Source organism: Pygoscelis adeliae, unplaced genomic scaffold (assembly GCF_000699105.1).
Source record: "Pygoscelis adeliae isolate BGI_AS28 unplaced genomic scaffold, ASM69910v1 Scaffold224, whole genome shotgun sequence".
NCBI classification, from domain to species: Eukaryota; Metazoa; Chordata; class Aves; order Sphenisciformes; family Spheniscidae; genus Pygoscelis; species Pygoscelis adeliae.
Window position 1 is genome coordinate 652,324 of NW_008824657.1, and position 26,580 is coordinate 678,903.

The 26,580-nt window shown below is 42.7% G+C and overlaps 1 protein-coding gene across 1 annotated transcript in view; it reads right to left on the minus strand.

Moving 5' to 3' along the window:
• PRDM10 (PR domain containing 10) overlaps positions 1-25,028 on the minus strand; it is a 37,253-nt gene extending 12,225 nt beyond the window's left edge. Inside the window, exons 1-13 of the mRNA XM_009322606.1 lie at positions 24,778-25,028; positions 22,760-22,924; positions 21,063-21,122; positions 18,188-18,307; positions 16,976-17,183; positions 16,351-16,592; positions 15,089-15,292; positions 12,979-13,051; positions 12,201-12,318; positions 11,103-11,232; positions 8,737-8,964; positions 3,013-3,360; positions 1,014-1,169 (exon numbers count right to left, since the gene is read on the minus strand). Of these exons, the coding sequence (XP_009320881.1) occupies positions 1,014-1,169; positions 3,013-3,360; positions 8,737-8,964; positions 11,103-11,232; positions 12,201-12,318; positions 12,979-13,051; positions 15,089-15,292; positions 16,351-16,592; positions 16,976-17,183; positions 18,188-18,307; positions 21,063-21,122; positions 22,760-22,924; positions 24,778-24,870 (2,145 nt within the window). The 5' untranslated portion in view covers positions 24,871-25,028. The remainder of the gene's footprint in view (positions 1-1,013; positions 1,170-3,012; positions 3,361-8,736; positions 8,965-11,102; positions 11,233-12,200; positions 12,319-12,978; positions 13,052-15,088; positions 15,293-16,350; positions 16,593-16,975; positions 17,184-18,187; positions 18,308-21,062; positions 21,123-22,759; positions 22,925-24,777) is intronic.
• Between the last annotated feature and the right edge of the window lie 1,552 nt (positions 25,029-26,580).

The following is a 26,580-nucleotide window of genomic DNA, read 5'->3' on the forward strand; positions in this document are numbered from 1 at the left end:
AAGAGTGACCAGGGAGAAAAATATCAGCACCACTTACTGCCTTAATACCTGTTACAAGGAAGAGCCACGATGTAAGTTGTTCAGAGATCTCTTTGGCTTTTCCTCTCCAGCGCTGCCATCAGACAGAGTTGCATGCTCAGTGTTGGGACAGCTCAGCACCCTAAACCCCTTTGGGTTTAGGTTTATCCTTCAAACCACAGCTGAGGTTACTCAGCCACAAAAGCAGGAGCCAAACTAATGCTAGTTTAGCAGCCTCAGTGAGAACAAACCCCTCCACTCTGGCTTTTCTTTGAATTTATCTAAAATATTAGTGCTCAACAGCTGGAAACTTGCATCAAATAATGCTCCTGACTGAGGAGGACCGCAAGTCCTACAACGGTACTGAACCTACCTCCCAGATGCAACCCAGCCTCTTTGGACACGCGCTATCTAGAACGTGCTTCTTCACCCAGAAGCATCTAGTCCCTCAGTATCCCATAAGAAACTAAATGACAAGGAGCAGGCTGATGCCACCACAGTTTACCTGGCTCACAGACCTGCTCCATCCGTTCCGGAGGGATCTGGATGTCATGGGCTGACAAGCTGCATCCCATGGACACAGGCACCTCAGCCAGGATTATTATTAATCCATCGATATCAGCAAGAAGTTTTCTTAACTAAACTGATAAAAGCAATACAACCCAAGCACCTGGCAATTGAGCTGTACAATGACCCAGTTCTTAATGAGCAGATGAAACTTCCTTTGCTATTAAATTATTAGAAATAAGATCTCACAGATGAGACACCCTGTTCCAGCAGAGCATGCCGGGGTGGATCTCGCCCCTTGTCCATCAGAAATGAACGTCGTAGCTCACACACGACACAAAGCAGTGCATGCAACTTGCAGGCAAGTCTAGCACGTTTACACGTTAACTTCTTCCACCTTTGAGAACATGAGCTTGTCTACTTGAAGGAAGGAAAAGAATGGTGTTCTCCACCTGTATCAGGAATGATCCGGTCAAGAGTCATCTTACCTTGAACTGCTTGCCACACGTGGAGCACAGGAAGTCTTTGCGGTCTGAGTGTCGCAACATATGGAGTCGCAGCTTGTCAGGACGGCAGAAAGCCTTGTCACATTCTGTACACTGGTAAATCTTTTCTGAATGGAAACTGCGTACGTGTTTCTTGACCTAGAATTGCAGATCACAGAAAAAAAGAGATTTATTCAAAAGAGAAGAGTGTGTGGTAAAACAGTCTAGGAAACTCTTAGCAAAAAAGAAAAAGAAAAAAAAAAGAGGAAAAAGGTTCTAAGAGTTCTCTAATCTGCTTTGGCTTAAAAAGTATTTTGTCAGAACAGTTGATATCTTGGCAATAGTTTCTATAAAGCCCTAACATCTTTGTGATCCATCTGGATGGACAATTTGATTTCCTCAAGACTGATTCTTGAAGGCATCAGCTATTGCACAGTTGAGCACTTAATGGGCAGCAAAAGTCCACGATGTACCAGTTTTACTGAATCATCCGTGTGTGAACAGGTTCGTCTGAGGTTCGTGATCTTTACTTCATTTATAAGAAATCTAAACGTAAGAACTAATTCCTTTCAATCAGAGAGCATGAGCTTGCAATTTCAATTGGCAAAAACAAACAAACAAAACAGACAGACAAGCATTTGCATGCCATTCCTGAATGGCAATTACTTTTGCATACTTTGGGACTATCCTTGACCTCTTCAAGCATCTGGTGGGATTTTTTTTTTTCCCCAATAAAGTAACTAATGAGGCTTGACATTTGAAATCCAAGCACCACTCAAGAAATGCATCTCTAATTAATTCTTTACCATCTTCTAATACTGATCATACATGGAAGAACTTAGTATCTTTATCTATTCCACATAAAAGTATTTAAGTAGGCAGCAATCTATGGTGCTTAAACTTAATTATTCACATGCACCAAATGAAAAAAATCATCTCTGAATTCCAAAATAGAGCTAAATAGCTGGAAAAGAGCTGTGGGACCTTCTTCTGACTGGCTCAGTTTCACGGGAAAGTTTATGGGGAATCGGGTTGTAGTACAGCATTTCTGAATCATCAACATTTTTCCTTGTTCAACATTTACAAAAGATCAAGGTTTTTTGCCGGGATGGAATTATATTAGTAAATCACTTTTCCCCATCCTTTCCTCTTTAGCCTATTGGATAGTCTATCAGTTCCTATTACTTGACATAAATTGAAATGTAGAAATCCAGTTTAAGTCAGGCAGCTCAGCAAGACATATCAAGCCCTTTGTCCATATGAAGGATAATGAATATCTACATGGTACGTCTCAGGTTTTTCTTACTGAACATTGAAATAGCATCCTTAAATTCTATTAACGATCTTCTCCAACGGCTCTGCACACTGCACAAACTAATTACATTACTCACTACTCCAGTGCTACCTCTGCTAAGCAGTGTGCAGAGAAGAGGAGGAATAAAGTACCCAGCTGAAGCCCAGGGGGAAGCCAGGAAGCAGAGTATCCTGATCTGTTCTGGCATTTCTGCAAGGCGTTCAAATGTATTACCCTGACAAAAACAGCCAAGGGATTAAAAGATATTTGTATCATGTAAAACCACAATTCTTTTTGGTCCAGAGTTTTAACGACAAAGGACAAGGTGTATTCAAGTACAAGCTGCATACAGCAAAAGACAATCCCTTTTTGTGCCATGGATCTGTACTGACCAAAAGCAGTCGGGACCTCTGCTTTCGGCATTTTCTGGGGATAAGGGACGACCCCTCCCACAGTACAGTGCCTTCTAATGCCAGATTGAAGTACCACACCTGATGATTTAGTGGAAAGAGCACTTCAGCGGCATAAGACAACATCTAGCAATGCTTAGTCACTCTTCCTTTTTCATTTCTGACTGACATGGACCCCTTTATCTTTGTGAGAATGAACTGACGTGCAGCGTTACACAAGAACAGTACTGAAAATCCATGAACGGAGCGCTTGCAAGAGACCTGGAAGGCAGCGCTTCAAACCAGTACGGCATCTCACCTGGATAAAATCCGGAAAGCGTTTTTTGCAGGTAGGGCAGGTGAAATAGCCATCATTGACATGGATGGCCACATGATCTTTAAGCAGATCCAAGCGGTCAAAGGACTCGGGACAGAAAATGCAGGAGTATGTTTTCTGGTCCATGTGGAACTTCATGTGGCTCTCGAGAGCACCGCTGTTGATGAAGCCCTTGTTGCAGATGTCACAAGTCAAAGGGCAGTTCCCTTCCCGTCCATGAAACCGCAAATGCTGATCCAGTTTGTCCTTTTCCCGGAAGGCCTTCCCACACTGGAGACATTTGAACGGCCGAAAGGATTTCCGTATGAACAGGTGCTGAAGAGCTGCATTCTGAAAGAAACATCAAAGAGACCATTAGCTTTTATTATTATGTATAGAACCCACATCCAAATATTTTCAAGATTAAATATACCAGATTATCAGTGAACCTAAACTTCAAAAAAAAAAATGCTTCTGCGTTGTAGATTCTGTCTCCATTTTACAGAAGGGGAGGGTGTGACAGGCAGAAGTTAAGGGATATACCTGCAGTTACACATGGAGTTAGGAGAACACAATGCAGGAGTTTCATCTCCAGTCCCTGGTTTTCTGCTGATTGAGCTAACTTTCGTCTTTAGCGTGGCATTTTTCTGTAAAATAAAACTAAGTCCTCTCTGAAGTACAGACCTGGGCCTGAGAAAAGCTGCAATTCCAGCTGATTACTGGAGATCGGGTCAAAAGTTCAGCCACCATACAAAGGAAGGGCAAGCTAATGCCTTGTCTTTCACGCAGGAGCAGGGCTTATGAAATTCCACAGCCCTTTACAAAATCAGCCCCTGCACCAAAGATCACCACAGAGATGCGCAGCAGTGGTTTAGCATTGCCTGGAAAACTTCTGGTGGAACATACACTCAACCTTTTTGTTATTATCAAAAAGAAGAATAGAGTTTCAAAACATTACAGCAGGGGCAGAATGGCAGGTTTACAAGCAAAAGTTAAGATCTTGTGAGCAATTCACCTGTCTTTGCCATGTAGCATTAATCACGCGTGAGAGCCTAAAAGCTAAGAAGAAATATGAAAAACGCACCGGTGCTGAATCAAGAGGAACTCTGATAGATTCTGTCGTCTGCTCAAAGGGTAGTTGATTATACACAGTCAAACTCGAAATTGCTTTTCTTGGTATTGCAAGAAACTACAAATATCGTGAATTGAGCATAATGTGGGTTGTGCGAACATTCATTTTAAAATGTAATACACTGGGCTGCTCTTCTCTGTTCTTCTCCACTCCTACCGTGCACAATTTCTCTTCTCAGTCCCTGCTTTGTTTTGGTGTGTGCTTTCCTTCAGCCTACCTTTTCTGTAACATTTCATGATTGTTCTCTCTTCCCTTCCCCGCCTTCCCCTTCCGATAAACGTTATAGAGCCATCCCAGTCCCGAAACCACCGCTGTGTGCTGGAGGAAGAGATGCTGCTGGACATGTTGCCTGTAGAATTAGGCAAGTGTGCCCTGCGTCTGCATTTCAATATTGGATGAGAACTTTTACGTTGGATAGTTGCAAAGCTGGAAGCAAGTCATACCTCTGCATGCATGAAATCCCACAGCACACTATCACCCGTACTGTACTCAAACTACACTGCAATACTGCCATTTCTCGCAAGAAGTCTAAGGAATACTCTACTCTTCCCCAAAATAAGACCTGTACATCGGCACTTATTGATGTCTTCTCTTTGCAGATGTTACACACAGAATCTACGCCACAATAGTTAGAGAAATAGCGCTAGAACATTGCTGGCACCTGTGCTTACACACGTTCAACACTACATACTTCTCCATGAGATACTTTCAAGACTTCTGCCAACACATTTCCCTGGTTTCCTCTCGCCTTTTCTTGTGGGAAGAATGTCTGGGCTGACATTTGCTGTGTCCCTTAAGTGTGTGCCAATGGCTGACATTGAGAAAGTGAAGTTCTGCCGGAACGAGGGAATAGCTTGGGAATACTGTGAAGTGCTGTGCTAGAGATTAAATTAGTGAACCTGAACGATCCTTTTCACCATCTGAACTGCAGAGGGAAACCTATACTTTCATTCCAGAGAAAGTAACATGAGAGCAACTGTTTTGCTATTAAAAAAGCTAACAATTTCATACAGGAACCCCAAATGAGCCCTCCCATGAATTGTCGTCATCCCCACTCTCTGTTTTACAAGGGGAGAAGTGGAGACAATAGGAAATACACGGATCTGCTGTAAGTCAGACCGTGAGTTGGCAAGACAGACGTGTGCTGTGTAAAAGTTAACTGGTTGGAGTCAGAAGTATATAGTTTTCCCCTTCACTACAGGGATATGCTAATAAACCAAACAGTTGAAGAGACGCACTTCAAGTTCTTAACTCCACTATTACTGCACTTCGCTGTTTGTAACCCCCAGCAATCGGGCTGCTAAGATAGCAGGCCAGACTTCTATACCGTGTAAATCAACATAGTCCCGTTGCTGTCTCAAAGCCTACAGAAGGGTGAAACCTTTTACTGCTCTTTGGTTAGATAAGCTTTCAACCATAAAACCAGGAAAAGACAACTAGATGTTGTCTCATTAGCTGGTAAGATTGATCCAGTGCAAACAATTGCGTAAACAAATCCTCCAAAACTTTAAGATGGATATTATGGTATCTCATCCAAGCAGTTTTCTCCTATAATATTCACCTTAAATTTGCAATTAATTAGTATGAAAAGAACTAGAAGAATGCAAATTGTTACTCAGATAACACTTAGTTCTGGACATCGGTTGCTTAAAGAAGAACAAATGTGACAATTTACGATGCGGGATCAATCAGGAGACACTCAACAGAAGTTGGACAAAACAACATGGAAGGCGATGTTGTTACGTACCATTCGATTAGATACAGCAAAAACCCAACGAAACAAAAAACCAAATCAAACCTACCTGCAGCTCCAGCTGAGCAGGCAGCATTGAGGGAGAGAAAAATACTTATGTTATGCAATGGACTTTAAAACAGAAGCCTTGACTTCCGCCATAGTCACGCTTCTGCAGGTCACTACGAGGGCCAGCTCTTCTAGCTAGTTTACTCTTTACCGAGGCAAGACTCCTTTGAGGTTTTTGCCTCAGGAAACACTAAGCAGATCTTCAAGGTTTACCCTGTAGTTAGTAACTGCCCAAGGGGAGTTAAAGGGCAAAGATAAAAACCACAGATAATCTTGAAGGTGTTTTGTGACCTTTCATGTTTTCTCAGAGTTGATTAGCAATGATGTAATGTGTATGGCAGAGCCACAGTGAGAATGAAATGCTTTTAGCAGAAGGGAATAATTAGGGCAGGACGACAACAGGGCAAGGATTAGAAGAGTGAAAAAGTTAAGGAGTAGGGTCTTTTTTTAACCTCATTTTACTGTTTGTACTCTTCGTTATACAACCAGTTGCATTTCTTTCAGCACGAAGGAAGTGACTGTGCTTTCCAAATCATACCCCTACCCCTGCCAGTTGCTTCCTCCGAATAAAGCAGTCGCCTACACAAAGGACATTTTAGGATCAGGTCTGTATGTAAAAAAAGGCAATCTGGAAATGCAGATGTTTCTGGAATCAGCCCACAGACACTCTGGACGCTGCTCAGAACCGAATTAAAAACAACTATTCATTTTGGCTGCAGGCCACACGTTCCTCTAATTTGTAACAAGAGTATCTTGAAGGGTGGGTGCATCTCTTTTCAATACTAAGGACATGACTGCCATATTTAAGGTCTGATCTCCAAGGAAACTCCACAGGCTCTAGAGCAGAGGCTGAAAAATGAACTGATCCTATCAGGACTTGAACCCTGTGGCATCAGAGATGAGTGCTTCCAGCTAGAATGAAAGCACTCTCAGAGCATCACTGCCTTAAACCTTAGAAAAGTCGAAGCAATTCACAAAGAATTATTGTTTTTAAAAATGAAATCCTACGTGAGTAATAAGGAAGAACTGGAGCTACACAGGTCTCCAGATCATAATCAGGAGTCAAGACTTTCTACCTGTTCTTTGGAAGTGACTGATTTACTACCCATCTTAAAACCACGTTTGCTTGCTTATAATGTTAAGTGCATGTTATTATAAGAAGGTGCTGCGAAGAGTTGAATTGAATGAGTGCTCATAGGACGCTAGAGCTTCCTGTGATTTTTCAGTGCTTAAAAAAATTAATGCTTGCTGGTTTACTCTTATCTCAAGTTCTCATTGCTCACAGTCTGACGCAATACGGAAAGGTCCTACGCAACCACCCATCTGCCATTCTGCCAGTGCCCCTATCTTGAAACATCTCCAGGACTCTGCTGAACACGAGCTGCCAGATGTATGGGAAGTTAGGGAGACTTGGCAATACAAATACATCACCAAGGACTAAACCACCACTGCACTCCTCTTATTTGTCATCCATTTGTGATGAATTTCCAGGGAACAAAAGCTAAGTCACAAGACAAAGAAGTAACTTCAGAATTTCTGTCCCTTTCTTCCCACATTTACTGTTTAAGATGATCTTAAGTTCACATCTCGGGTTCAAAGGTTTGGGGAAACAGGCAACGCTTTTTCTTTCCATCACACCCAGGCCTTGACTGTCTACTGATGAAGTTGTGGCATATCATAAGCAGTAAATACCCATGCCCTTTACTGTCAAAACTCGGCATCTGCCTTTGTACTCTGTTATCCACCCTACAATACATTCAGTAAAAATCCCCCAAGCTTTTAACATATGAAAATCAAATTACTGGTAGAAGCTTGTCATTCTGAGAGTGCAAGCGTCTTATATGGTTAAAAATTCTCCAGTCTTAATGTGCCTGAGCCAAATTCTTCCTTCAAGATATGCTGCTGCGTTTATGAGGTAACACTACCAGTGGTCTCGCATATATGTTGCTATAAACTGAGAGCAAAATTTGGCTCAAGATCTTCCGATACGGAACAGTTAGTCAACTCTTTTCTAATCCTTTCTCATCCCCTAAGAATGAAGTGTTACCCCTATTGCAGCTGTTCCTTTCTGTAATCAAAATTTTGCACGTGGAAGAACAAGCAAAAGATTTTAGGCTAAATAACCCAATCTCACAGTTACATGGCTTGAAGGATTATTTGCTTGAATCATTTCCCTCCCACACACAGTAGAGAAAAAACAGCTCACCCAGTTGACACAAAGCTCAGGCTCAAAGTGTTTGCTGTCGGTACACAAAGCTCTTAGCACAGGTTTTAATCTCAAAGACAGGCAGGTTTTTCTACCCCAAGAAAGGACTTTATCACTAAATATCATCATCATCATCACCAACTCAGTTGGATCTAAACTGAGGTCATGGTTCCTCTTTGGCACCTATTTGCAAGGCAAGAGTTCTGAGAGACACAGATGGTGCTGTGAACAAGTCATTACTCTGTGCCACAGTACCATGATTCAGCCGGCTGTTCGAAGCACTCCTGCTTGCCAGCTTGGAGGGACTGTGTTTCTATGAAAGAATTACTGTGCTGCAATTGAATCAGCTCCAATTGGTGACCAGTTCTCACTAGCATCTCATAAGATACTAGTTCTTTACATGAGATTTGTCTTCCTCTCAGTGCAAAGAAAATTGCTAGGAATGAGATGCTTTATTCAGGATTTGGAAATGGATACGACAGTGAGAGAAAGGGACCAGCTGGTCCTGGCAGGCAGGTCCGGCATTCACTGGGTTACAGCAAATGGAGAGGGTGAGAGAAGACGTGACCCGCCGTCCTCTTTGCTTACCCTGATACGCTTTGCTCGCCTCATGTCATCTGCTGTCATGGTGCTCTGCGTAGGCACCGTGCTCTCATCATGCTGCGGCTGGATTTGTAGCGGGTGGTTTTCTGACTGCTGCTCCAGTGCCAACTGTGTCTCTGATGGCACTGGAGTCTGTTCCTGCTGCTCCAACCCATTCAGTGCGGCTTGTCCGGCCTCATCAAACTGCCCCTTGCTGGAAAAATGCAGCAAGTCCTGAAATCGCAAATCATACAACCAGTGATTATTCCCCCCACCCACTGAAAAATGCGTTGATAATACTCAGCAGACAACAAGATTTCTACATACTTAATCACAAGCTATAAACAAAATGTGTCTACACTAACGCTTTCCTACTGTGTTCCACTGATGCTCTCGGCAGATCACCTCCACCTACAGCAACAAGATTCAGAGCGCTAGGGAAGAAGTGCTGCAGGTAGGCGACTCTCTTGGCCATCGTATTGTCTGATCGGACACAGACAATCAAAACCACCCAGTGTTATCAGCCAAGCAAGTTCTTCTGCACTCGTGACCCTCTTACTGCTTTAACCAAAGATGACATAGGCTGACCCGTGAGAAAGTAAGACCAAAGTGACTAGCACAGACCAGGGAAAGCAGAGAAGTTCTGTCTCGTTGAAATTATTGTCATTTTGAAACATTATCATGTATAGTTATGCAGCGTCTTCTCCTAACAAACTAGCTGGAGTGCTGAACTGGAGAGTGACAAACAACATCGTTACACTGTGCACCGTGTGTTTTGCTATCCAGTTTCCAAGCTCTGCGTACTCTCATCTACCCAGCTGCATACATCACTTACATTTATCACACAAAGCTGTTTTCCTCCTTTTTTGCATTAGCATAAGAGATAAGGGAGGGTGTTGGGAGCGGGAAGCGCATATCAAAAATCTACATTCTTCCCATATAAATTCCAGCAACTCCTCTGGGATGGAATCCTCCCGTATTACAGGAAAAAAAACAAACCATACATCCTCCCTTGACATCACTTAATGCAACTAAGGAAGCTTAAAAGCACAAGCTAGAGCACCAAAAGCATATCAGCTCAAGGCTGGTAGTGTCAAAGCGCAAAAGCAGGTGTGGGAGAAGAAAAACAGGGAGGTGCCAGAAGGAGCGCAGCTGTTACAAACCGTGAATGCTTACCAGATAGAGACACTTAATAGAGCAATATACCAGCCAAATGTCCAGTCCTGGTCTAGGCGGCAAGTTTCCACACTTGCTGACACTAAACCGCGCTCACAGCATCCCGAGACTCAAGTTCTCAGGCAGGTGAACTCACGCCTAGTCATTAGCGAGGCGGGCAGACCTCCAAAGGCTTGGGACATAACCACGGCCCTGCTCGACTGTAGACACACGTGAGCTAGCTCTGGGCCATGCTCCAAGCTGGCAGGATGTGAGCCACCTCCAGTCCAGATGCCATTGAGACACATTAGCATGGGACTGCGCCCAGTAAGCCCCGTCTCTCCGGAGTTAAGAGTTTGGGAACAGCATTATGCTCACTTGTCTAAATGGAGCTGGCTTGGGTCACGTCAGCTTGCAAAGAGGGTGATCTCGCAACTGCCTGCGCTCAACACAACATTTAGGGCAATTCTGCATGCTCAGAAAACGAGCGGCAGGCATTCAGAGGCAATGTATACATTCCTCCCTCTGAGTCAGCACTGAACCATGACCCAGTGAGATGCCAGAGGAAAATTACCGCTCCAGATATCAGCCTTCAGCTAAGTCATAAAACAGAGCCGCTGATCCCTTGTGACACCTTTCATAAAAGGACTTGGTGGCAACTTAAGCGTGGTCAGCATCCGAGAGAATTTAGCATTATACTTAGATAAATGCATCACATTAGGTCCCGCTAGAATATAACCCCCAAGCAAGAAAACATTTTGCAGTAAGAATGCCTACAGGAGGCCCTCTCGTTAATATTAAAACATCATAAAGAATCATAGCTCAAACCGGTTTAATTCTGCCAGCAACAGTTATAAGAGCAGACTCTGACCTCACATTCCAAAAAGGACAAATACAAACCTAAATTCCCATTACAGTTTTACTCTCTAAATTACTTTTGCCATGCTGCTAAAGTGCCGCAATAACCTATCTCGCTGCTAAGTGCTTTGGGATGAAAGTTACTGTAGAAATGCAAGTGATTTTACAGGTTTTTTTATAGAAGGAAAGTAGTGTGCTTCCTGGCAGAGAATCACAGCTAGAAAAACCAAGACTTGCTTGGGTATAAATCCAAAGCACACCCTCAATTTGCACTGATGCCCTAAATTCTTTTAGTCAGGAGTTATACATCCCACGTGATCTTTTTTTTCCCCCCCTCCTCCCCATCGCCCAAAATATACCTGCGTCCCTTCTTCACACTTTTCCCCATTTTCACTGGTTACTTCCATACGCATGAATTTGGGAGGGCGCCCTGGGCGTCTGCCTGGTCCAAACCTCCTCTTTCCTCGCCCACGGCCTCGGCCTCTGGCTCTGCAGAATACATAGTGCTCCAGGTTAGAGACAAAAAAAGATGGATTTGGAATCTGCACTGATTTTATGCATTCCTTCTCAGCATCACTATTCACTCATTCAACTCAGTAACAATGGCCTGCAGGAAATAATAAAACCTGAACAAATTCTGGCAGGAAAAAAAATAGGGTACTGGCTGCTATCTATTTATTTTGTGCTCTATGAGAAATCAAAGTCCAGAACGCATTAAAATTTATTTCACTAATCGTGGGACTGAGAGGACTACTGGCTTCTAGCAAGTCCTCTGCCATGGCAACTCTCCTACTTCCAACACCCCAGCGTACGGCGTGCTGGAAAGCATTTTCAGCAAGATGGAACAAGTGCACAAGGAAACCAATTTAAAACCTGAAGCCATAACATCCCTCCCCAAAAAGGCACTTAGCCATTGATGTCAGGCAGTAAACTGAAGGGAACAATTTTCTGTGTTAAAAAGAAAAAGAAAAGAAAATGCAACCGCTTGCTAAGTTTCAGGAAAAAGGCAGCACCAATGTCTTCTGCTCTCTGATGGATGTTTGTAGATTCAGCTTTTAATAGGTTAGGATAAACTATCTTGCCAGCCCAATGAGAAGCCAAAGCACTAGAAGTCTCGTTCTCCAAGCTCTTTATCTGCATACATCTGAGAAGCATCAGTATTGCAATTTTGTGGTACTGAAATATTGCAGTTTTTTAAGTCGCTGGTGAAAAACCAAAAGCAAACCAAAAATATCTCACCAGTTTCAACGGGGTATTTATTTCCCTCGAGCTACTCCTTTCGCAAAGTCTCTTACACCAATCAGCTTCCCGGTGCCATATTCTTACCTTCCGGCGCTGAGCCGTTCTCTCTTGGGCACCCAAGGTGGTCAGTAAGATCTGTAGGGCAAATACCCTCCTTGCTGCAAGTTTGGGGAGGCACCGTAGTGATACACAGACAAAGCTAAAGCTTTCAGTACCTGCTGAAGAAGTCCAGCTTCTCATCGTGGGAGTTGAGGTGCTGCTGGAGTTGCTCTGAGCTCATGAAACGACGATTGCACTCATAACACGGCCAGTTCTTCTCCTGCTCTCTGAGAACTATGTTCAATTGGAAATGTCAATAACAGCATTTCAGTCACCACCAATTAAATGCCTCATTTTTTTTTCCCCAAGCCTTTCTGTCCTCTGTGGGCCGTATTTCTCCCCTGAAGCTTAGACAGACTGCAGAATACCCAGCACCGCTCCGTTTAGCTTTGCTTTTATCCCCTCTGCACTGTGGCATGACCACAGCTCATCGCAGAAAGACAAAAAGGTTGCTGGGGACAATTCACATGGACTATATACACTGCTTGAAATTCAGGGACATTTTGAAATATACCCTTGTAAGGAAGAGCACCTACAGGATTGTCTCTCTGGCATGGATTAGGGGAGGTCAAGAGAAATTTCTCTATCTAAAGCAGTGGCACATCGGTTTATGACACAGGCTCAACAATAGACATCAAGTACAGAAACATGCCCCTTTCCAGCAGCAACCTAATGCCTCCCAGAAACTGAGGCAGAAGGTTAAATTATTGTAAAATTAGCATGAGAAGACTTAACAGAATTAAGTCCCAATAATACAATCGAGATTTGGTTTAACTTTTCGTAACCTAGCAGAAATTTGGGAGCTCTATGCAGGCCATGTACTTGAAACTAAGAAGTACAACACCCCAACCACCATCGGACTGCAAAAACTGAGAGCAGAAGAGCCCAAGTTACCCTTCCTTTCCTCCTCAGATATGTCATGGATCTTCTGGTTCACAAACTCTGCGTAAGAGGCAGCGTACCACACCTGCAGCAGGGATACAAGATAGCAGAACACTTTCTTAGATGAAACCAGAACTAAGGGGAATTGATTTGAGAATGTTTTTTAAGCAATACATTTACTTCACTCGCCTCAACCACCGACTCTTATTGCTCCTTTCATCCTCAATAATAAAGCCTATTGAGATCAATATGCCCCTGCTGAGGAATAAAAGAGCTTTGCTCTGAAAGCATATCCATTTAATTTTAAGGTATAGCCTCCTAATATGAACGTTAATCTCACACATGGCTACCAGTAGCTCTAAAGGAAGTAAGATTAATCTCTTTAGAGCCAACTGTATGATTGTAAAGGATGGATGTCAGCAGAGTACTGTTACTTGCTGTACCAGGAGGAATGGAAAAGTTTTTCACTCGGGGGATTTCCCATTTCTTTCCCACTCTCTTTACATAGACAATAGCCAGCGCTGTCCACAGAGGCTCATTTAAAATGTTTCTGAACTTCTGAAGGATTGGAACAATACGGCCCTGCTTCCCAACACAAAGAACTGCCAGGCTGCAGCATGCTGGACCCACTTTTGTTATACAGGGGGTTTAGGAAGCCTTCAGCAGAGAGAACCACGGGAGGCAGAAAGACAAAGTTCATTAGAGCCTGAAGTCAGATGCTCACATTTAGCTGAGAATTCTTGCATCATTTCCCATTTTACCTTAGCCTTTGATTAAAAAGGTTCAATTTTAGAAGAGATTTCTTAAAGAAGGCATGAACAGATTTTCAGCATGAAAAACCCGGGCAAGTTTAAACTTGTAGTGGGCCCACAGGCGTTTTCATAGCAGTGGTGAGTGGCATTTCTAACCCCTTCAAAGACTCACTAGCAGGTGCGTGTTACTTTGCAGGCATCTCACTAGCTGGACAAAGAAGAAAGCCTGGAGCTCCCAGACTACTCACCTGTCATGCAATACAGAAGTTCTCAGCTTTAACTGACTGCTGATCCTCCTAGCTCCATCTTTGGACAAAATTTATATGAACAGCCCTACACGCACTTGGGGAGGAAAACCCATTACAGAGCCTAGGTAATTAGCTTTCAATTATCAAACCAATTTTACCCCAAAAGACATTACTAACACATTAAGCAAGAAAAATGGTGCTTCTACAGGCAGGTCTGTACGGATTTAATTAAAGTCTGATTTCAATTTGATTTAAAAACTGTTGAGAAAATTATGTTTGGCTACACTTAAAATGTATTAGCAAGGTTTCTAGTGATTCAGCTTAAACAAATTAAGGGCTGATTTCAGAGAAACCAAAAAGAATCCTACTCTTAAAAATCAGCAATAAGTGTGTAAGCAGGCTTTTGCCCTCGTTTAGCTAAGTGTGTTTAACGCTGCGTTTTGTTGAATTGTTGAGATTCACGTGCAAGAAAAGATTTCAAGAAGGACAAACAATTTCCTGATATCAAAGTTTTTTTGGTTACCCCCAGTTCCCCAAAAGATGTCGAAAACGAAGGCCATCTCAGCCAGCCACGCTGCTTTGAGCTCAAAGTAATCAATACGTTTTTAGAGGGATCAAAAAGTAACTCACAGGGAGGTCACAATATCCTTTATCATTTTCCACATGCAAAGTTTCAAAAGTTCCAGGAAAGCCAGGTAAAGTGAGAGACCATATTCACTTAAGGCACCAGAAAACAAGTCAAGGGCACACAGGACTAACTGGAAAGGGCATCCAGAACTAAAAAGAATAAGACTGCTGCAATAAAAATTAGATTGCCTCAGCAAAATATATGCCGTGTAAAGCATGACAATGACAGACAAATCATTTACATACTCTTATTTTAAACTTCCTCATTTTATACCTGAGCCAAAGCTCACTTAAAATCCCTACGTCGGTGGCTAACTACTTACTGACTTCAGTCACATTTGATTCAGGCCATCATGTGCTTTATCAGAGAAAAAAGCCCTAGAACTATTTACAGCAATCATTTCTGGCACTTGGAGATGCACTTATTAGGTAGCAACTCTACGGTTTGATTTCATCAGTAGAAAAATGAGTCACGAAACACGAGCAATGCCATACCTTGAGTTCCTGCTTGGGCTCCACGTTTTTAATGGTTGTGTAATAAATATGGTGGCCATACTGATACGCTACCAGGTTCTGCTCCAAATGGTTTTGAGCTGGGCGCACAAACATCATCCAGTTACAAAGAGCCTCGCTAGAAAGTTCAAACCACAGGTCCTCTTGCAAATCTCTGTCTTTTCTGTCACCCTTTTCAAGAGACACCTGTAGCAAAATCCAGTTACATATGACTAACTGCCTGGCAGCAGGTTCACAGAATTTCAGTCTCTCAACCTACTTGTGACCATGCAACTTTTACATTAGGAAAGCAATGAAGGCATAGCTAGTTTTCTCTCTTTGCGAACAGGGATCCAGAAACAGGCAGCACTCAGAAAAATACTTAAAAACAGGCAGAGATTTAACCAGGGAGACACGAGAGACCCTGCCATGGCTTTCAAGGGCAAGAAGCATTCATTAAAAGGGTCAGGCACAGCACTTGACGTGTGGCTATAAATGAGGCACAAGAAACTGTAGCTTTAGTAGGCTATATGGCAGCAGTTGTCAGATGTTTCTAACCGGCAGACCCACGTCTCCTTTGATTTCCTGACTCGTGACGCTGCCTGAAGCTGGAAGCAGCGCTTCTTCAGCCGAACTTCTGTTGGGTTACTGAACCTGCCTGTGGTCACAACTTCCTTGTCAGACACTGACCGACAGAGACCTGCGCTCCTAAGACTGCGGACCTAATCTCCAGCAAATAAAGGACCAATTCATATAATGAAACCAGTAAATAAATGGATAAGAGTCAGTCAAATCCCTTATACCTCACGCCAACGACTTGGCATGAAGAAGGGGGGAAAAAATCTCTCCTCTCCTCTACGTCTTGTGGGGGAGAGGAGGAAAAGGGGAAGAAAAATATTTTTAACTTAAGTCACAGGATGACACAAAAAGCGATGGCTGCAAAACATCCTCAGATGGGGCTACTATTTTTATGTCCAGATGCTGCTTCAGCCCACGTGAGAGTGATTCACAGCATTCCACGTTATGCGTCTTACATATCGTAACACCATAATGCCAGAATATTCACCACGATTATTGTGTCTCCCTGAATAACAGAGTAGATTTCAAGCCAAAGCAATCCAGGTATTTCTGAGTTACATTCCGACACGGAAGTAACAACAGAACATCTCTAGTGAAGTAACTGATCGAGGCAGAGCGACAAATTCATGAAAATCAAAGCTTAGGCACAAATTGATCCCCCTTCTCTCGCGCACACACCCCCTTACCTTCAAATGGATATAGCAGTCTTTGAGTTCAGTTTGTCTAACCAGGGGTCCTTCCACGGGTCCAAACTGCGTGCGTTTTGGGATACGCCTTTTGGAGAACACACCTCCCAAAAACCTGTCTATATAGAGCACCAAGGGGAGGCTGGCTCTCGCCCTGGTCAGCACAGGCCGGTTTGGGATGGGATGCAAAGGTCCGTGTTTTGGACACACGGAGGGATGTGCATTATTACACTCTTCACACCCTACAACACAAAGTCAGAGAGGACATGACTGTCAGGCAGACACTCACGCACCAGCTCCGAAGAGACAGCCTTATCTCTCTCCAAACATCTTTGGCTCAGCTGTGGGAACATTTATTCCAATAGTCTGTCTACATTTTAAAACATTAGAGAGGGCAGCCTCCTGCAAAGTGAAGAACAGAGCAGCTCAGAGACTCCACCTGAGACAGAACCTTGTCTTTTCAGTAAGGGAGCCCAATATGAGTCTACATTTCTGGGTATAAAGGGGTTTACTTATTATTGCTAAAATCTGAATGGTTTTCAACTCCATTTACTAGAGGGCTGATGGAGGGGAAAGAAAAAAGGGGAGGGTGGCTAACACACTACATACTACTTCATACGCTTACACAAATCATTGGGATCAAAGGGTCGAGGTGGATCTGGATCCCATTCATCCATGTCAGTGTCTTCCCCATCTTCTTCCTCATCTTCATCCTCATCATCTTCCTCTTTTGTTTCCATCCTTCCCATTTGATTCTGCAGAGGTGCTAAAGGGTCAGAACCATCCACTGCCTCCATAGGAGGTAACACCTGGTTATGCACCGGTAATGATGCCTGAGGAGAAAATTCACAACAAACAATCAAAACTGACTCACGAAGAAAAACGCTCCTACCGAGACGAGCAATGAAGGTTCTTGCTAGTCTACCCTTTCTGCTTCCTTTGGTAATGGAAAGGAGGACAAGGGAAAGCGAAGCGACATGATAAATGATTGCTGAGGGATGTTTCACATCGCTGCTGCTAACAGCCTCGCTCAGGACAGCTCTGTGTCACAGCTCTACCTTGTCAAGGACTGACTTCTCGGGAGAAGAAACTGAAATCAGAAGTTCTGGACCCTCACAGAAGGTCTGAAACAGAGTCCAGGCTCTGTGGAAGTTATTTAGAGCCTAAAGCTGTATTTTAACTTCTTCTGTACAAGTGAGAGAATCCTGCACTTTGGCACATGATCTTTTCTCTCCTATCATACAATCGAATAAAAACAATCCCCAGAGCACACGTGTAGAGGTCAATAAGGGATGAGACAACATGGGGACTAGATATAAGCTATGGGACATGGAGGACAGTTGAGGGCATTGTATTCTCTCGCTAATTTTAAAGTTTATCCCTACAAAAAAAAAAAAAGAAGCAGAAATTATTTGAAGTGCACTGCACAGACCATTCCATCACCCACGCCAGTTTCTCAGGTAGAGAACAAGAAATACTACGCACAGTAAAGCTGTCTTAAAAGACTGGCAAAGAGACCCAGTGGATGTTGGTCCTACGTGACAGCATTACACCTTCTGTTAACTTCGCTTTTCAAAGCTGAGAAGACTATTTTAAGGTGGCTGCTCAAGACAGAACAATCTGCAGAACAGGTTTCTCTGTATATTAAATACATGATCTCTCCCTAAAAAAACCCCACACATTCCATGGTGAGACTATGAAAGACAGTACAAATCTGTGCTACAGCTTTCTCGCATCTCCTCCCATATCACTCGGACACGTTTCACCACCTGAGACAATGGAGCAATGAAATCAGTGTACTCGTACATTCAAAAGAAAAGGGTGCCTGGCAACTTACTCTATCTGCTTGTGGACCCTGCTCCAGAGCCATTTGCTGGGGGGATTCGGCAACGTTGCCGAGCACGGACAGGTTGGTGGGATTCATGCTCTGAGCAGCAGCAGGCAAGAGCACAGTTACCTAAAATTATAGGCACTCATTTTAGCACTGCGTCATTTCCATCAGTCACTTACATACGGGCAGTGCCCTCCATGCAAAGCTCCCTGGAGTCCTACACTAGGTCAAAACCTGCAGCATTGTAACGATTTTTTTTTTTTTCCCCCCAGTAGGGATGACAGACTTGGACAAAACCTGCAGATCCAGGGACAAAGGGAAAGGCTTCAAAACTCAGTCTAGATTTTGCAGCTTTTAAATTTCTTATCTCCCACTTTTGGCTTTCAATTAAGGTCCTATCCAGCCAGGGTTCAAACTGCACTAAAAACAGATGTGAGGAGCTCTTTAGCTCTTGGTAAAACCAGTGATTTGGGGTCTTTTTCTCTTCTACCTCCAAATTTACTTTTTTTTTTTAAGGGAAAAATTAAAGAAGGAAAACGAAGCATCTCCTTTTTGCCTATCTCTTTTTCTCAAGCCAACCAAGATCTGTCATAAAAACAAGATGGTGTACTGACCTCGTTGGAAGATCAAGCACTCAAATGAAAGGGTTCCAACAATTATTTTTTCTTTACATTATTTGGTCACACTATACATTTTTGGTTGTTTTCATACTAGGTTTTTTGTGTAGTAACACGAAAATTAATGCAAATTACCATGCCGCTCCCATCCATTCAGCAATAAAACAAAGCGGAATTAAGATCCTAGGAATCACCTTTCCTGTCTTTTGTTTCCTGCTTATCTATACAGGAATTTGCACCGTTATCCCGCATGATTTTTCATCCGTCTCTACAGTTGACATCATGTGGCTTCTAGTTTGTGCCTCTGACTGTTAAACAGCTTTTACGCTGAAATTAAATCCCCTGCACCTCTACGGAGTGTTTAATAAATATCAGATAAAACTGAGAACAGCGAATTGTGCCAACAGTGAAGGAGCAGACAAGAAAATCCGTAACACAGGCGGATAGACAGCCTTAAAACTTCAAATCTAGTTGTTTTGTTTGAAGAGGAATTAAGAGTAATTTATGAAACTGCTTAAAAGATACAGCAAAGAGACTTCAGGGAACCGTGTGACAGTGAGGAGGAAACCGCCAAGACGACAGCTGAACCAAGCTGTCTGGTATTGACATTTCTGATGCCAAGTGGCAACAGAAAAGGCATCATTATTCAATGGCACACCTCCAGGTCTGCCAGCAATGAGAGGTTCACACAAGCTTGTGTCTATGTGTACCTCATATTAGCATTTCCTACTACTAATCACACTTCAAACATATCCTTACTTTCACTTCCATGTCAGACACTGCAAGGAATATGGGCATTATTTTTAAAAAACTTTCAATTTCTTTTTAACACGAAGTTTCTTTTGAAAGACAAGAGGAGCTTTAATATTATTTTAACATTTGTTGTCAGTTCAGGGATGTTCCACGTGAAATGCTGATGTAGAAACACCTGCAAAGGCAGGAGCTGCCATAACGAGGGACTGACCATTCACAAGCAAATGAACGTCTCTGCTGGGACTGCTGTCAGACAGCGTGGGAAGGGAGGACGGGCCGAGGACTCTCAGAGAAGCGCTCATGCCCTTGATACGCAACATGGGATAGTAACAGCACACCACCTCTGCTGTCACGAGTGTCATTTGCACCGCACGTATGAATAATCCCTACTTTTAATTAGATCATATATTTATTTGTTAAATGAGCTTTAAGACAAATAGGATTCTTCGGCTTCTTAATGCAAGGAAACCGATGTGGCAAAAATTCCAGAATGACACTCCCAATACCTCCAGAGAACTGGAAAGAAAACAGGTAACGCCTTTACTGCGTCATTCATATAACTTCATGCCTGTGCCTCAACAGTTTAGAAGGTCTCCTTTTAGCAAGAAGAAAGTTTATTTTCGATGCACATTCAACCCTTCACTCTGCCCCAAGACTGTCAACAAATACGCATTTTAATGATGGCGTTAGTAATGATTCAGATCTAACACGTCAATTCACACGTGCCATTAAAGACTCACCAAGCAGTAATGATTTTAAGTCTCTATGACAAGCAGAGAATTTTAACTGGAGACCTAGATCCGAAAGCACCTATACCTGATTACCACAATGCAATCACCAAAGATACTAGCAAAAGTTAAGAATAAAACCTTCACATCCATGACAGATGAAAAAAGAAAAATAATCAGAACTTTATAACCACAGGCTCCAATTTTGTTCTGTTCCTCGCCCGCTTCACACTGGCAAGCACATCAGACCTGGGATGCCCTGGTAAGGTAAGGGAGCCAGTAGTTGAACTTCTTCAGGTTTTACAATTAATTTCCTGTGAAGTTTCTGGTAAATCTAGAATTTGATCCGAATTTCTATCCCTTGAGAGCCTTTTATGGATTTAAAGGCATTTGGATCAGAATCTGTACGAGGACCCAGTCTTTCCAGAATGACATTAAAATCAAGTCAGCCACATCAGCTTGCTGACTTAAAGGGACACCGTTAAAAGATTTTTCATTATATCTGGGGCAGTTTTTGTTGAACATGAATTTAAAAAAAAAAAAAAACTCAAACTCTCTTAACTTCTTATTGTCATTCATGCACAAACTAGACAAGATAATAGTAGCTTGTTATCACAAGCTTTTTGCCTCTGATCACTGGGATGACAGTACATGACTGAAGGCTGCCATTTGACAGATTCAGAGATAGCTTATTACGCTCTAGCACCACAACAACGTCCCTTTACCTTCGGTAACAGTTTCCTTACAGTTTCAGGCCCAAGGAAAATAATGTCTCTTTCTTACCTGCTGGGTGGTGGCATCCTGTTGGACGTAAGCCACTTGGGATGGATCTGTAAACAGAGTCTAGACAAAGTGAAAAAGGCTTATCAAACCGGCCTTGGGGTCGTTTACTCCCAACTCACACAAAAATCACCCTGCCACCAAGAAATGACCCACATTTGATCCTTTGCTAACTTCTAATGCGCCTATTACCACAGCAGACTAATTCAACTTACCCATGTGAACCTACACACATAGAGATTAAACTCCATAAAAAGATAATACCATATTTATGTGGCACTTTTCAGCTATATACTTAAAGCGCTTCACAGGATTTTTTTTTTTTTTAAATACAGAAATCACATCCGTCAATTGCTGTTTTGATAAATTCTACAGAATGAAATTCAATAGCTGTATGAAAGCTAAGTAATACTTGAGGGCAGGACAGAAGATGACTATTAACTTTATCTTTCTGCAAATTCACAAGAGAGTTCCTCAAAAGAAAGCAGGCAGATATCAGGCACACCCTACATGTGAATTTAATATGGCCACGCTGTTGGTTTTTTAATTTCATAGAAGACACGCCAACTCCAATATCCTTACAGTAGCTTGCAAGAACAGCCCTGATGGGAGGGCTTCCCCCTAGGAAAAGCAAGACTCAGAGGAAAACTAAGTATTGACTGAGGTCAGCCTTGCTTACTTTGCCAAAACTTGAAATAACCTGAGCTTGTAGCAGTCTGGCTCCAACAAAATAAAGCACGGCATAATACGAATTCCATTAGCGCTTTGGTAATTTCATCTCAGCTGCATGATAGTGTCTTAACACTACGCTTCTTTTGACAAAATGATAGTATTCAGATTCCCAGTTCATTACTTGGTCAGTAACTTCCTGGGAGGTAGCCTCTCAAAATACCTTATCTTCTCACAACATCCCACCAGGTAGGAATTGTTTTTATGTGACAGCTAAGAACTGCACAAGAGAGAGACCACGCCGCACGAGGCTATGCCAGTCTTGCTGCAGGTGTCGAGTACGTGCACTTTGTAGCATTGCTAATCTGTCCTGGCAGCAAAGACAATGTAAAACATTCTTGACAACGCGTGCCTGTTCCTCTTTTTTTTTTTTCTGTCCACACAGAGGTACAGATGCATACCGTATTAACCCCATATAAACACATGCTGTCAGAGAATAAAAGCTATTTGATATAATTATGAAGAAGAAAAAGAATCTAGGTCTGTAAAATCAACAACTTCTCTGAAGAAAGACTACAAAATTAGACTGAATACACTGAGATCCGCTGCAAAAAGACATGACTGTTATTGTAACTATGAATTACGAGAACTGTACTATGCAAAACAAGGACTCTTCCAGAAGACACAGCGATGCCTCTTGGCATTTTACCGAATACAACAGAGGCAGGATTTCTGGAGAGATTATCCATGTTTTGGAAAACACCTTTGATCTAGTTATAATCTCGTCCACCTTCAGTGAAATAACCAGCATTTCATAACTCATAGCCTTGACATCCTTTGATTACCACATTCGCACATCAGACAAATGAACAGCATGAAGTCCCTGCTCAGCAATGGGCAGATAAAAGCGTTAAGAGCAACTGCCTGCTATTTTCCCGTCATATCACTTGGCTGGTAACTGGCTTTAAGCTCAAACAAGATTGTTTTGTTTTCTAGGTGCCAGAATGGGGTGGGCTCAGAACCACACATGCCTGCGTAGCTTCCACGGGATGGATGTAAACGAGCGTGTGCTCCGAGGTGTCCACGGAGGTGTAGGAGGTGCCATCCGCCGCGTAGACGACCTGCTGCGAGGGACGGTCCTGCTCATCGCTGTACACAATCTGTGCCACTGTCCCCCCCTCAGGGACAAAGTGCACCTGGAAGAAAAGAAAAAAAAAACAGATCCTGTACTGAAACCGAAACATATGTCTATGGGAAACAACACGAGACACGCAGGTTGCAAGGTGCCTTGGAAAGCAGAGAGTACCTCGTGTCCCAACTTCCTAGCCAATTGTTTTCAATACAATAAAAAACTCACTGTATAATACACGTTTAAAGTCTCAATGAATCATGCTAGCAACATAGAAATCTGGACATAAACTACCACCAGTTTCTGGTTTTACTCTGCATTTTAACTCAAGACCTAACTGCTACAAAGGGCACCTTCCCATACTTAGCTCTTGTACGATGCTTTGAAAAGTCATGAACGAAAGAAAGTTCAGATTTGAACTGGTGTATCTATGGGATTTATTGGTATATTGTTTCCCTTTATTCTCATATTCCTTTCTGGATTTATGATAATTACTTCATTCAGCTAGTTCTGTAGTTGGATGTAATTTTTTCTGTCTGATGAACGGCTAACAGAACCTATTAACTTTGATACTCCTGCAAGTAATAGTATTGCACCTATCATGAGGAAGCAATAGTGTATGTTAGATTGCTTCTCTGTAGTATGTACATACAGCACCAGTAGAAAATCCAACTATTTAAACAGAGAAACATATAACTTAAAACATTAAGCAGTGATTCCAAGGACGACTGGAACAAGCTATGTCTAGGGCAGCAGCTGAAATCCAAACAAGTTGATTCTGACAGAACATAATGATGACAAATGATGATCAGTGGCCTACCTTAAAGAAGCCAGATAACTTAATTCCAGTGGCAATAGGAACATGTTTATCTTTTGACACCCTTTACATGCTGAAAACCATTTTCAGCATGTGGGTAAAATAGAACAGTTAACAGGAAACCCAGTTTTAGTATCCATACTCATATTCACATAAAGTGTTTTCACATAAAAATATGTGGGGAAAAAACCTGTGGCATCATTTTATTTACTTTGTTTCACCTTCTAGCTTTTGTTTTAGAAGACACCTGGTACTCCCCCGCAGATGCCAAGTGCTGATTCTGTACAATAAATCCTCATGCAAACACTACAGTAAGGATGCATGCAGTGTTTCACATTTGGAGAGCACTCTGCAAATACTAATTAAGCCTTATAACTGCCATGTGCAAACAACAGTATGGTTATTCCACTGTAGAGATAACGGAACACAGGCCATTGAAAAGTGCCTTTCCTTGCAAATGTCAAAGCTGGAAATTACCAGGAGAGTCAGAATTTCTCAGCTCGTGGGTCAAATGACATGCAGCACCCTCTTCATAACATATTCAAAAGAAGAAATCAATTTACAGTCTTCTAGAAATTCTCAGCTGCACTGCCTCAGAGGGACTAGCTGCATACATCAGAATCTGACTGTATTAGTCACTAACAATTAACATTTCTCCCTTCCCCGCTACCCAGATGTCTGACTGGAAAAAATTATTCATATTACTTTCCCCAAGGTCCACCCACAGTTCCAACTGATTCGACTGATGCCATCAAAATGGGCTGCCACAGACCACAGACTTTGTTAATACTCATTAATCTGAATACCCTTTCACTTTCCCACATGGTTATACATATATTTGGACACCGAAACTTCTACAGCCACTGGCTGGTTTTGTTTAGCTCGTTTCAGATGTCTGCGTATTCGCTGCCGCAGTTTGCCCAGCTCACTTTCTGAAGCTTTAATCTGACATCACCACAGACATGTCTGTATTTCTCCTCAAATGAAAGCTGAGTTTCCAGACTGTAAGAAACAGTCAAATGGGAACGCCGGCTTGCTAAGCCACCGCACCGAGCCCAATTCAATCTGAGCAGAAACCGAGAGCTCTGGAAGGCACTAGTCACCTGAGCAGTATTCTGTTCCTGCTCAGCAGAGTCAGCCCACACCTGAGGACTTTCCTCTTTCGAGTCCATCTCCTCCCTGCCGTGGTGCTCCATGAGCAGAGAGATCTACTGGGGGAATGTCTGGCTGAATAGATTCATCTGTTCACTGTGTTTCTACTTCCAGAAGACAAGGTGATCTTCAGTAACATGGCTATAAAAAAAAAAGAGAGAAGAGAGAGAGATATTAAAACAAGGGTGACACACGGAACAGAGGCATGAGGTATTATCATCAGCTACTGCACTACAGGAACACACTGCCAGAGTAAAGCAGCACATGTTTGTAAAGCCAAGCCTCTCTCATTTACCATGCTCAAGTTCTGCTGTATAACACTTTCCATGTCCTATTAAGGAGGAAACAAGTCAACCATTGCTACAATTGCACTGAAGGATTATCCTGAATTCCTCCTGCGCTTCTTTCCTTGGCCACAGGCAGTCCATAAAATATTCTTCACATTGTCCTGGCACCTACAGGCCCAGAAATTAATAAACGATGCAGAAAATTGAACTTCAGCTTCCAACAAGAAAACACTACCTTCAGAGACGCATCACCAGTTTCTTGGTTCGTCTGAAAGAGGTTTTGTTCGAGAACCAACTGGCTTTACATCCACAGGCAGCTTTCACCTTGTACAAAACTGCAGTCCCAGTTGGTATTCAGGCAGTGTTACAATAGACAACTTTTAGAAAATGAACAATGAAACTTAAACTCTAATTCATGCGAGCCCGAAGATCCTGACAAATTGCTTCCAAGCTAGGTTTTATTCACCTCCGCAATTTTACTGAGGCCTCTCAATCTGCCATTGGGAATCTCAGAAGTGTAATTTACAGCTCTGCTGATTGGTTTAGTCAGTGGTTCAGCACCTTCCCAATCCTTCCTCTCTAATGTCATATTAAATCACAGGCCCAGGAATTAGCATGAGGCTGAGCCCATTTCATTTTTCAGCTAGTCCAATTAACTTTATTTTATACTGAGTGCCTCGCTGGGCTGATCCAATGCCAGTACCCCGTCTGTACACCAGGAAGAAAGCAGAAGGCTCCTTGCTGACGCCTTCATTCATTTGCATTTTAAATGCAAATTATTTTAGTCATAATTTATTCCCATAAATGCTAGCAGTTGGCTTGTCATGACAAACTAAAAAAAGATGGGGGGGGGGGAGAAGCAGCAGGCACTTTCTGCCTTCTGCTAATTTTGCCAGCAACGAATAAGCTTTGCAGACCTGAGCACTGACTGTACCACTGGTCCTGGCCCGAACGTACAAATCAATAGTACAGAAAAGTCTCAGGCTAACGTCACTGAACTGCATGGTGGGAAAAAAAACCATATTACTTCCACATATACAAAGAAAAGCTGCTGGAAAGATATTTCTGGGCATCGCTAGACAGTAAGTCATGCCATTATCGGTGACTAGAGCCCAACATTTGCTTTCTCGTGCCGAGCAACGCAGTACACGTGTGCCACACGGTCCCCCACACAAGCAGAGACCAAGGAGCTGTGCGATGGTTGTTCTGACTTCCTATCAGACCCGCACATCCTTAGGTTCTGGGATAAAGGAACAGAAATCCTATCTGCATTAATATTATTCGATGCAAAACATCCAGAAAAAGCACTGAGGAGAACAGGAAAAAAGAAATACATGTACCTGCGCCCAACGCTTTAGCTAAGGGATTCATTAGTACGGAAAAATGAAGTGCAGCAAACAATGATTAGGACCGACAAACACCAGCCTTGCTCTCCAGGTGTTGAAAGCCAGGGTCATTTACAAATAA